A 12,937-nucleotide genomic window follows, 5' to 3' on the forward strand; every position below is an offset into this window, starting at 1 on the left:
TCCTTAATCAAACTATATGCAAGATTACCCAAATATTACTGAAATATTAAATACACAAGTTGCCATGACAAAGCAATATTACATTGACTGTAAGTAGCTCAGAAATAATCTTAAATTCAGCTCACCACAGAGAATGTGACAAAGAGAATTTTACTTCAAGGAAGAACAGTGACCACAGGCCAAACAATCCAACAGTCTTGGCAACACTACATGAAACATACCATCTCATCTATCCCAGACACACTCGTCACATTGAAGGAGTTCCCATTGAAATTTCCTAACTGTGTGAAGATGTTAAATTAAGTGATGGATTGCAGGTTAAAGTGTGATCCAGTCTCTGCAAAAATGAAAAGGTGAGCTCCCCAAACCCACAGCCCCCAATGTCCATATTGTACACAGGTGATAAGGGCAAAGCAGAGTGTCAGACTCATAACCTCCAGCACAGAGAACACCCTGAAACAGGAATAAATTAAACCTGATCTTTGAAGTCCACATAAAATGAACTCTGTGCTGATAGTATAACTGTGGGCAGAGGTCTAGGAAATTAATATCCTTGGTCAATCTTCACAAAAAATGGGAGATTATACACAGACAGACATTCACTTTCCAAATCTGGCTGAGATGGGGTGTCAGCGAGGCAAAGGAAACCACATGTGATCCCATTGTCTGCATAGAGGAACAGAGAGTTCTTGGGGTTCACATCCATAGATCCCTCAAAGTTGCAGTGCAAGATGATAGGATAGTTAAGGTGCCATATGGTGTGCCCACCTTCATTAGTCAAGGATTGAGTTCAAGAGCTTCAAGGTAATGTTGTAGCTCTATAAAACCCTGGTTAGACCACACTTGGAATATTGTGCTATTCTGGTCACCTCATCATAGGACAGATGTGGAAGCTTTGGAGACTGTGCAGAGGAAATCTTCCAGAATGGATTAGAGGCCACGTCTTATGAGGAAAGGTTAAGTGAGTTACAGCTCAAGGCCAACAGAAGGAGATGGAGGTCAGGTACCACAAGGCTCAAGATCAGATACCATGGAGCTCAAGGTAAGGACTGAGATCACAGGGAAGGTTACATAGCACAGGAATCAAGGTCAGGGAGATGTCAGGTTCCATGTGGATCAGGGTTAGGGGTAAGGTATAGTTCATCAGAAGGATGTCTGGATTAGAGAGCATCAACTACAAAGAGAGGTCTGACAAACTTGGATTGCTTTCTCTGGAGTGACAGAAACTGAGGGGTGACCTATTAGAGGTATATAAAATTGTGAGAGACATACATAGGGTATGTAGTCCAAATCTTTTCCCAAGGTCAAGAAGGAGCCAAGAGGCCAGGGGCACTTTGGGCCCATCTCTCAGTGTACACCAGGAATACTGTGATCTCATCCATTTGAATGGAATTGGAAGGATACTTGCAAGCCAGAGATCAGTTTTTCTCTAGTTTATTTAGTACCAAATTCTTAATTAATTTCTATTTCTTGTGTTTAAGAAATATTATTTTTTAATTATTGAATGATTTTAGATTAAAATTATCTTAAAATATTTTGTAATGTAGCTGTGTAAAATTCAGTTCTAGCATACTTGGAGCATTTTATGCAGTTCTGATTGCCCCACTATGAGTGCAGACTCTGTAGAAGTCCACCAGGATGCTGTCTGGATCAGGAGTAATAGCTGGAAGGAGAGGTTAGACAAACTTAGGTTGTTTTTCTGAAGCATCAAAGGCTGAGAGGAGACTTGATAGAAGTTTATGAAATTATGAAAGCATAAATAGAGTAGACAGAGATGTTCTCCAGAGCAGAACTTTCAAATGCCTGAGGACAAAGCTTTGGGATTGGAATTTAAAGGAGGTGAGTGGGGTAAGATTTTCATCATTTTTATGGAGCAGAGGACTGTTCCTGTGCTGTACTGTTCAATGTTCTATCTGATCTAGCTGTTCAATGGTCTTTGACAGCAACTGAGGCGGGACAACATTTCTCACCAGGCCATCGATCTGTAGGACATGAGTCATTGACAGGGTAGATACTAAGGAGGATTTGAAGGGAAGGAGGAGCAGGAGGGATGCAGAGATCTCAGAGGTTTTATGCCAGAGGCAGGTGTAGAAAGTGCACCATATATGTTTCTTATTGTAACTTCTAGCAATAATTTTATGTACTACTACCACAAAACAAATTTCTTGACATGTCAGTAATAATAAACCTGATTCTGATTCGGACAGGTCCCAGTTTCTGCTGAATTACCTGTAATCCTGCCAATTTTGTGGCCTATGTGACTCCCTGCAAAACCCGCCACATGCGCACCTAGGCTGTAGCCGACTAGGTGCATCTTGCTAGTTGGAGCTCTCACTTGTTTCTATAAGAAGCACAAAGGAATATCACTTGTTTATAAAAAATTCGCAAGGAAAGTTTCCTTGACAACAGCCAGAATTTTAACTTCTCACCTCCAACCAGTTGATGAGCTTGGCAATGTCTTGTCCAACCAGTTGAGTATTCTGGGCTGCAATTGGATAGTGCTGGTGAGCACGATTGAGCCAATCCACGACAAGGACATTAGAGTCAGGCTCCCTTTGGTATAGAGCCGCCACCAGCTTTTCAATCCAGGTCTCAAACATCCCAGTCACCTGGAAAAGTACAATTCAGCAGTCATTCTCCACCTGAGGGAGTCTTTGGGGTGGAGGTGGGAGACAGATTCCCAGCCTGGGAGGTCTTCAACCTCCTCACTGGGCCTAGTGCCTTAACCTCCCTGAGAATGGCTCATCTCCTCACTTAGTGACGCTCCTTCTTTCTCAATGATCTTCCTCCCACTCACTCAGTGACCCTCCTCTACCCTTCCTCCTCATTCAGTGACCATCTTTCCCCTCTCCCCTCACCTAGTTCTCCCTTTCTTCCACCCACTCAGTGACCCTCCTTTTCCCCTCCTCTCCCTCCTCCATCCTTACCCCCAGACTTCCTCCAGTGTGATCCCTCCCTTTGCACCTTGTACCTCCTTGTGATCTTACAGTCAGAGCCTACCCAGTTCAAGTAACATTACAGACAGAGTCCAGCAGGCTTGTTGTTTTCAAGCTCCCAGGGGATTTTCTGGAATATTTGGGAAAACATGGACAAGGAATGTTTGGAATCACACCGAGGAAATCCATGCCCGTCCTCAGCTCAGAATATAAGTGTCACGGAGCAGTGTGATTCGCAATGTGGGACCAAGGGGAACAACAGTGTCAGAAGTCCCAGCAAAGCTCAGCCATAACACAGAGGACTCCGCTCTCTGGGGAGGGTCATTCCCCTTCTCCTCCTTCCCCTGTCCTGGCCAGTGCTTCAACCACCACAAGGGGTGAATGCTGGTATTTGCAGGAACCTTGTCGATATTCCTGCATATCTATAGCCTGGTGTGAAATGTTGTCTGACAATGCTCAGACATGCTGCTGTGTGACAGTGTGAGATGATGCTGACTATTGTTCTGCCACTGTAAGACGTCATTTCTGCCCATCTTACCTGTGCAAGTCAATGGGGTGGTTACGAAGGCCTATGGTGTGCTGAACTTCATTAGTTGGGGGACTGAATTCAAGAGCTGCAAGGGAAGTTGCAGCTCTATAAAACTCTGATTATACTAATCTTGCGTTGTGTTCAGTTCTGGTCTCATCATTAAAACATAGATGTGGAAACTTTAGAGAGGGTGCAGAGATTTATCTTGATGCTGCCTGGATTAGAGAACATGTTTTATGAGAAAGGTTGAGCAAGCTAGATTTTTCTCTTTGGAATGAAGGAGACTTGATAGAGATGTACAAGATTATAAGAGACATACTGTAGATAGTGCGGAATGCCAGCACCTTTTTCTCAGGCCAGCAATGACTAATAACAGAGGTGAGTGGAGGGAAGTTTAGGGGAATGTCAGAGACAAGTTATTTACAGAGAGTGGCAAACACACTGCCATGGGGAGGTGGTAGAGGCTGATGCATTAAGGACATTCAAGGGGCATATGGATGAAAGAAAAATGGAGAAGTTATGGTCAATTTAGAAGGAAAAGGTTAGATTCATTGAGGAGTTAGCACAATATTGTGGGCTAAAGGGCCTGTACTGTTTGTTCTAAGCTCTACGGTCTACCCCCATCAGTGAGTCTCTCCCTGACCTACACTGGCATGGATGCCAGGCTGTCTGAGTGACAGGGCCTGTGAGGTGTTTAGTGCTGTGCTGGCTTCTGTAACAGGGGCTGGTCCACACTCAGATTCAAGCACTCACACTCCATCCATGGATAATGAAGAAAGTCTTGCTACTGGCGTTGAAATTGCAATTGGCCAGGGAGTCGGTGTGGCCCGCAATGATATAACAGTCATCCTCAGAGGGTGCTGAAGGTCTTCGCAGCAAAAAACGGGTTTTAATGTGGTTCAGATCTTCAATATCATTGGTCTGTAGCTCAAGGGCACCTGCTGGGGGCAAGGGCAGAGGAAAAAAATTAGCTAAGAAGCTTGCACCAAACACTTAGCCAACTCTGACTGACGCTACATAGAAAGGTGAGTGTGAAGGACACAGATGGGAAATGAGGGAAGGGTTAAATCAACTGAGGCATTACACCCAACAAAATTTTTCAAATGTACCTGGACTCCAGTAGAACCTGCCATCAAGGTGATACCAAGATCAAATCTCCTCCATTCCATTACCCCTACAAGCATTATCAATACTGTCCAAAAGCAGCAACTCAGTACAATCAACAGGAACTGCATTACATGCTCTAGAACACACTAGTCAACAGTCCTGTCCAACAGCAGCAGCTAAACAGGCAGAGCGGAAGCCTTCAAACTCAGCACCCCTGGTACACACTGAGCTGCTGCTTCTGAGTACAGCTCCAGTACAACAGGCCACTGAATAGCTCCATACGTGAGCCTCAATAAGAGCTGGTACTGAGTGCTGGCCTGGAGATGGCCCCTAAGTCACCCCATAAAACAGTTTATCACACCAGTGGCGCCCACTGGTAACTTAGACCATGCATGCTGTAAAGCACCACAGTATCCTCATGGGTACAGCAGCACCCCAGCCTCACAGCTCACTGAGTTGTCACTAACATAATCTGTAATGTGAGAACACTCAACTGATTCCAAAATGTTCACTTAAACACATGGCCGACACACTGCTTCCTCACATATGAACTAGTGTAACACTTACCCAACAGGCTGGTATATGTCTAGGCAGGGGAAAAGGAGATCCAGCCACACACCAATCCCACCTCCCGTACACGCAGGTGCTGTGAGAATTGAGTTTATGCCTCGCGCCCGCCCAACAGTATCAAACCCACAACAAATACTGTTATAAAATACACTTTAAAGAGTTTACTAAAATTAAAAGAGTATTAGGCAATACTATATATATATATATATATATATAAATATGGAAAAAAACAAAAGGCGCCAACTTATCAAAGTTCAGTCTGTTTAGTGCACTCGTTGGAGCTCAATCAACGAACCAATCGACCCATCCGACCGCCACGCTGTCACACCTGGGACCACCCCGGTGGTCTTCCGAGCAGTCCAGCACACGTCCACCTTCCTCGGCGTCTCCCTGTCTTTGAACTTAGGACCACGCCGGTGGTATTCTGAGCAGTGAAGCACACGTCCACCTTCCTCGACGTCTTCCTCCCCCGCTCTTTCTCCAAAAGCCCGCGAGAAACCCCTCCCCCAAGTTTCCAGCCTCACAAGACAAAATAACATTCCCCATTGGTTAACAAATGAATACAATTACCATATCAACAAGTATACAGCAAAACAACTGCGAGAGAAACACTTATCAAACAAAGAAGCATTCCTACTCTTAACAAACCAAAAAAACCCATTTTGAGTAACATACACAGGACATTGTACATTCTCTCCCCACCAGCAAATGTCATGCCCTCATGGCATTACTAGAGTTCCCCAACGCTTCTTGCAACACACAAAACCCAACCCAGGTGCAGAAATCAGTGACATAACTACCCAGAGCAGTAGAAATCACACTCGGTTCTCCTGGCACCACATATGTCAACTGCTCCAGGGTGCGCCTAATCCTCTGAGATCTCCATACCCCTTCTGCCCCACTGGGCTCCCTCTTCACCTGCGAACCCACTGTCTCGGACTCCCCAGGTCTACCTGACAGACCCTCACCCCCTTCTTCACGGGGGTCCTCCCTCACCTGAAATCTATCCGGCTCACGCTCGGGTTCCACCCTCTCTCCCACCAATGTTGGCTGCCTCTCCATCTGACCCTCAAGACCTTCCCTCCTCTCACCCAACTCAGTATGGGAAGGGCCAGGAGCCTCCTCATCTGGTACTGGAGCGCCAGCGAATGGGAACAGGGGCCACTCATCTGAGTCGTCCTCTTCCAAATCGGTAGCCATTCCTGGGTGAGGGACCTGTCCCAGCTCTTCAGCAGCGGGCTCTTCCCTTTCTCCACACCCTCGTAGATTCCTTGTACTAGCTGCAACCTCCCTCTCGGGCTCCTTATCCACCTGCACCGCTTGACCCAGGGGCAGCAGGTGATTCTGATGGAGAACCTTGATAGGCCCTTTCCCATCCTCGGGTTTCACCCGGTAAACTGGCAGGTTCGGCATCTGGCTCTCTATTACATAGGGGCTGGCCGCCCATCGATCGGCCACCTTGTGCTTACCAGGGAGTCCCAAATTCCGTAAAAGGACCCAGTTGCCCGGCAATAATTGGACAAACTTCACCTTTCGATCATACCGCATCTTATTCCTCTGGTTTTGTTTGGTAGCCGCCACCTCGGCCAACTCGTACGCCTGCTGTAACTCCCTCTTCCCTCGGCCTTCACGGTGATAACAAACTGACACATCGCCTTCACTCCAGGGGCAGGGACACTCTCCTACTCCTCTTCCCTCTCCTGTTCCCCCGGCTCCCGACGAGACAATGCATCCACATCGACATTCTTGCTTCCGGGGCGGTACCTCAGGCTGAAATCATATACCGACAAGGCCGCCAGCCACCGATGTCCTGTGGGATCCAGCTTCGCCGAAGTCAAAATATAAGTGAGAGGATTGTTATCTGTTCTCACCTCAAACTTGGCTCCATACAGGTAACCGCCCAGCTTATCCACAACCGCACACTTCAGCGGCAGGAACTCCAACTTGTGAGTGGGATAGTTTCTCTCAGAGGGCGACAAGCTTCGGCTGACAAAGGCTACTGGCCTCAATGCTTTGCCATGCTCCTGGTACGGAACAGCCCCTAGACCCTCTGGGCTGGCATCCGTGCGCAGCACATAGGGCTTCTGGGGATCGGCAAAAGCCAACACCAGGGCCTGGGTCAGTGCCCTTTTCAAAGATCGGAATGCCTCTTCACATCAATCATCCCATTTCGAGCCAAAAGGTTCCGCTGGGTTCCAGTATCCTCCAGCGTCCTGCCTCTGGTCCCCCGTCCTCTTCTTTCTCACCTGGGGATAGCCACACAACAGCTGAGTCAATGGGTGACACACTTTGGCGTATCCTTTCACAAATTGGTGGTAATACCAGGTGGTCACGGCCTCTATCTTGGTTGGTTGACTCCCTCTTGCGAAATGATATGGCCAACGTAGCTAACCGATGACCTGCAGAACTGGCATTTGTCTAGGGAAAGCTTCAACCTTTCTTCATTAAGCCGGCCCAACACCTTCAACAGCCTCTCCTCATGTTCCTCCAAAGTTGATCCGAACACTATCAAATCGTCCAGGTACACCAGCACCTCTAACAGATTCATATCCCCCACAGTTCTCTCCATGAGCCTCTGGAAGGTGGATGGGGCTCCCGATATGCCTTGGGGCATTCGTTCGAACTGAATGAACCCCAGCGGGCAGATAAAAGCGGTCTTCTCTTTATCGGCCGCACTCATCGGGATCTGGTAATACCCACTTCTTAAATCCAGCACACTGAACCACTTCGCACCGCTCAGGCAGGCCAGCGCATCCTCGACTCTTGGGACAGTATATTGATCAGGGACAGTTCGCCGATTCAAAGTCCTGTAGTCAACACACATGCGCACTCTCCCATTCTTCTTCCGTGCCACCACTATTGGGGACGCATAAGGACTTCGAGACTCAGCTATGATTCCGACCTCCTTCAACTTGCACAAGTGCTGCCGCACATCCTCAACATCTGCCGGAGCCAGCCGCCGGGATCTCTCTCGGAATGGGGTGTCTTCCATCACCCGGATGGTGTGGCGAGTGCTTTTGGAGCAGCCAACATCAAACTCGCCCCAAGAAAAAACAGCTTCCATCTTCAGCATCTTCTCCACTAGCCTGCGTTTCCACTCCGGCGACACTGGGGAATCCCCGAAGTTAAAGGCTTCAGCGGTCAGCTCCCTTTGATGCTCTGATCCCTCCCCGGTAGGGGTCCTCACTGGTGCGCTAGACATTACCGTCACCAGGAACAGATGTGCCAGCGGCATTCCCCTCTTAAAGGTGATTTCTCTTGCCGTGGTGTTCCTGACACTTATAGCTATACGCCTCGCATGTACCACCCCTGGTCTCTGCACTTCGGGCCTCACCAGCGCCCCCGCCGGAAATCGTGTCTCCCCTTCAAGATCGTCCGGGGCTTCTACTAACAGGGCTTCGCCCTTCAGCGCTCCTGGGAATCTGGGGTCCCCATCACTAGTGCTACCTCCCCTGGTCGGATCACCTTGGGCCTCGCCTGCGTACACCACACCGTCCCTCGTTTACACTCCGGGTCCAGCCCTTGGGAGGCAACCCCTTCTTCGAACACCGCTCAAAACACTGGATGCACTGAGAGGGTCTCCAGAAAGTCTTCCCCCCCTTTCTCCTTACAAGCTCCCAGGAGCCGTCGCACAACGGGGGAGTTAGTCCCCACCAGGAGGGCAGCACCACTGGTTTCCACCGGGTCAGGACACACCAACACCAACGTCTCAATAGCTTCCGACACTCCCACATCGCCCTCCGAGAACTCCAATCTCACCGATAGGTACCCATCGTACGGGTAGTCACCCTCGCTCACACCCCAAATCTGCAGGGCGTCAAAAGGGGTTACGGGCAAATGCTTTAGATATTGATTGTAGAAAGACTGGTACAAAAAGGTCACCTGCGATCCCGTATCAAGAACGGCTTTTGCGTGAACTCCCTCTATCCGTAGACCCACACTGGCACGGGGTCCTACCAGCCCATCCGGAATAGAGGCGTGGGCACCCAGTGATCTTCCGGCTGATCTCTGGGTACGTGTTCCTCCAGAGGCTCCAGTCCGTTCCCTCACTGAGCCTCTCCTAAGTTTCCTGACACCTCTCCCTTCTTAGTCGCAGGGGGGCTTGTCCTCCGCGGGTCTCCTTGTCTCTCACAATCCCACCTAAAGTGTCCCTCCTCTCCACAGCTATAGCACACCCTCGGCCGCCCACAGTCCCGCCTGAAATACCCCTTTTCCACAGTTAAAGCACACGCTGCCTGCCACCCCTCCTCTCTCAGGACGGCTCCCACTCCCAACCCACTGCACTGATCGCCCCTGAGAGTAGGTACCTCCCCTGTCCCTCCCCTCCAAAGGGGGTTCCCTACTCCCCGGGGGGTTGTCATTCCTCCACCCAGCCACCACTTCCTGTATCGCTGAGGATCGCTCCCGTAGGCCCGCGCCCCTTTTCCGCCCCAACGCTCTCTCTTCCTCCCGCACCTCTCTAATCAGTTGCCCGAACAATGGAGGGGGGCCTTTCCTATAAGCCTGCCCGATAGTCCACGCCACCTTGTCCTCCTCCAGAGAACCACTGAATATCTGACTCATCCTCACGCTAGCCACGTCAGTCGCCTTCACTACCCCCCGGCACCGCAGCCCCGAGAGCATCCCCTCCATCCTAAATATGTACTCTGAGAGCTTTTCCCCTCTCCATTGTTCCAGGCGTTGGAACTCTGCTAAAAGCAGCCAGGGTTCCCCTGACAACCCAAACGCTCCCTCCGAAACTTCTACACATTCCTCCACTGAGGCCCCAGGCTTCTCAGCTTTCAACTCCCAGACGGTTTTGGCTGCTAAACCCCTCAAACTTCCCACCATTCGCTGCCTCTTCTCCTCCTCTGAGCCTGGCCACTCCTCTAACATCAAGGATGTATGCTCGATCCAGGTCTCATAGTCCACCTCCCCGTCCGGAGTAGGTTTGGCTCCGGAGAACACCCCCAGCTTCAGCCGTGGCCTCTCGGCCACCCCCATGAGGGAGTTAAGTGCGGCTGCCAGCTCCGTGGCTTCCACCCTACCTGGGGAGCGGGGCCTAGTCACGACTCCCTCCTCCCACCTCCCTTTACTAGTGCCGGGCACCTCTCTGGGGTCCACCTCTAGCTCTAGCTCCTCCTCCAATGTCTCCTCAGCCTCATCCTTGTAGAAGGAGTGGAGCCCCCCACAGCCCCTCCTCCCCCGGTACACTGACCGTCGCCGGCAGTTCCACCGTCCTGACTTCAGCACTCGTATGAACCAACACCCAGCTAGACTCTACTTCTTTACCACACCGTCTAGCTACCAATTCTACCTGCCCAATACCCTTCACTGAACTTAAGCCCCGCACTACCGTGTCTCCCGAAACTCGAAAATTCAATCCGCTCACTACGCATGCGTTCTGCACCGGTACACCTTCAAACTCGCACCAACAAAAGATCTTATCTCTGTCCATTCCTCCCTGCTGCCTGCACGATTCCACAGCCCCTGACAATCCAATCCGGGACGAGCTCCCCACAAATGTAACACTTACCCAACGGGCTGGTATATGTCTAGGGGAAAAGGAGATCCAGCAACTCACCAACCCCACCTCCCGCACACGCAGGTGCTGTGAGAATCGAGTTTATGCCACGCGCCTGCCAACAGTATCAAACCCACAACAAATACCATTATGAAATACACTTTAAAGAGTTTACTAAAATTAAAATATTAGGCAATACAATATATATATATATAAATATGGAAAAAAACAAAAGGCGCCAACTTATCAAAGTTCAGTCTGTTTAGTGCACTCGTTGGAGCTCAATCAACAAACCAATCGACCCATCCGACCGCCACGCTGTCACACCTGGGACCACCCCGGTGGTCTTCCGAGCAGTCCAGCACACGTCCACCTTCCTTGGTGTCTCCCTGTCTTCTCACTTAGGACCACCCCGGTGGTCTTCCGAGCAGTGCAGCGCATGTCCACCTTCCTCGACGTCTTCCTCCCGCTCTCTCCCCAAAAGCCCGCGAGAAACCCCTCCCCCAAGTTCCCAGCCTCACAAGACAAAATAACATTCCCCATTGGTTAACAAATGAATACAATTACCATATCAACAAGTATAAAGCAAAACAACTGCGAGAGAAACACTTATCAAACAAAGAAGCATTCCTGCTCTTAACAAACCAAAAAAACCCATTTTGAGTAACATACACAGGACATTGTACACTAGGATCAGGAGGATGCCATTTGGCCCGTTAATCCCATTCTGCCATTCAAGACAGTCACAGCAGGTCTGGTTATAACCCCAACTTCATGTTTCCATCTCCCCAGAAATCTTCATATTGCTGCAAGGGAAGGATCCATTGTTCTCTGCCTCACAAATATTCCAGAACTCTAACCCTGGTGATCCTGTCCCTGGCCCTGGCTGGGGATCACACCCACGGTCACCACACCTGATCTGCACTCCAGTGGAGCCCAGCTCGCATTCCAAACAAATGGGCAAGCAGAATAGAGAACGACCCCAATAATCAGCTACCAAGATTATCAAATTATCAAATGTTTGCTGTGGATGTGGACAAAATAAGGTCGTCCACTGTGATGGAGAAAACAAACGCAAAATACTTCTAAATGATGAAAGGCATGATAGTGGTGTTTAGATGAGCCCAAGGCTAAAGTATTCGGAAATTATTTTTGAGAAGTATTTAGGTGATGCAGATAATTGGGAATGAAAATGGAACATTGATTTGCATTGTAATAAATTCAATACAAATCAAATTGTACTGTATTACAATTGCCTCACTCAAATTGTATGCAGACCCTTTTGGACTACATCTAGGAATGTATGTACAGGTCACTTGTGTACAAAAGAGGATTTACTAGTGAAAGAGAGGACAGCAAAGGTTACCAGGTTGATTGATGAGATGAAGGGAAGGGTTCTACAAGGAAGGAGAGATCTCATGTTGTGTTTTACAGACCTTGATAGGCACTCATGAAGCTAATAGATTTCCTAATGTAGTTGTAGGAAACAGAGTATTGACTCACCAAGACATTCAAGATTCAAAGAACATTTGTCACACAAATATTTGATAGTCACTCCTCAGAGGGCCGTTGAAGAGACATCTTCAAAAGGCAGTACCTTAAGAACAGGCATGGGCAAACTACAGCCCGCGGGCCATATGCGGCCTGTTAAGCTTTTTAATCCGGCCCGCAGAACTTGATGAAATTATATTAATAAACCTTGTTAATGTTTTTTTCCCCGCAATTCTGGCGTTTTCCCAATAGATGACGCACTCTATATACATTGACCTTTGTTGAGGTGCAGCGTATTACTCCGCATTTGCGCTTTACTCTTTGTTCGGCTCGACCTATTTGTGTGAACAGGCGTTCAGCGTCATGAACATCAACAAAGCCAGCCACAGATCCAAGTTAACTGACCAACACCTCAGATCCATCCTGAGAATCGCCACAACAAAAGTAAATCCAAATTTTGATGCGCTGGCTAAAAAGGGAGACCAACAACACTGTTCCCACTGAAATTAAAAATAAGTTTCTTCGTTGTGTTATGTAAAAAATGCATTTGAAAATATTTTTTTCCAATAAGCCTTACATGTTACATGTCATTTCTGTTAAGTGATGGACATGAGTAGTGCGCAGGTGCACGTACGTTCTCAAAATAAAAAATGCGCTCCAGATCAAATAACGCGCTCCGCATACTGTTCTGTCTTTGTGCTGGTCGTTGTTGAGTTTTGGCACAGGGGACAATTGAATAAGAAGGAGCAGGACAAGTAGACCTGCATCTCCTACCGTTTTTGAGATAATGACAGTCAGGAG

The 12,937-nt window shown here is 48.7% G+C and overlaps 1 protein-coding gene across 8 annotated transcripts in view; it reads right to left on the bottom strand.

Annotated features, from left to right (window-relative positions):
* LOC132406295 (lipoprotein lipase-like) overlaps positions 1–12,937 on the bottom strand; it is an 81,160-nt gene that overhangs the window by 52,970 nt on the left and 15,253 nt on the right. For 5 of the 8 annotated variants that reach the window (XR_009516125.1, XM_059991741.1, XM_059991743.1 and 2 more), the window contains exons 2-4: positions 4,219–4,406; positions 2,430–2,609; positions 2,230–2,341 (exon numbers count right to left, since the gene is read on the bottom strand). Coding sequence is in view for 7 of the 8 variants with exons in the window: in XM_059991741.1 (XP_059847724.1) it covers positions 2,230–2,341; positions 2,430–2,609; positions 4,219–4,406 (480 nt within the window). In the remaining variant the exon portion in view is untranslated. Of the gene's footprint in view, positions 1–2,229; positions 2,342–2,429; positions 2,610–4,218; positions 4,407–5,470; positions 5,565–12,937 lie in introns of those variants that run through there. The other 3 variants (XM_059991740.1, XM_059991744.1, XM_059991745.1) reach the window with 2 other exon arrangements.

This window comes from Hypanus sabinus, chromosome 16 (genome assembly GCF_030144855.1).
Source record: "Hypanus sabinus isolate sHypSab1 chromosome 16, sHypSab1.hap1, whole genome shotgun sequence".
Lineage (NCBI taxonomy): Eukaryota > Metazoa > Chordata > Chondrichthyes > Myliobatiformes > Dasyatidae > Hypanus > Hypanus sabinus.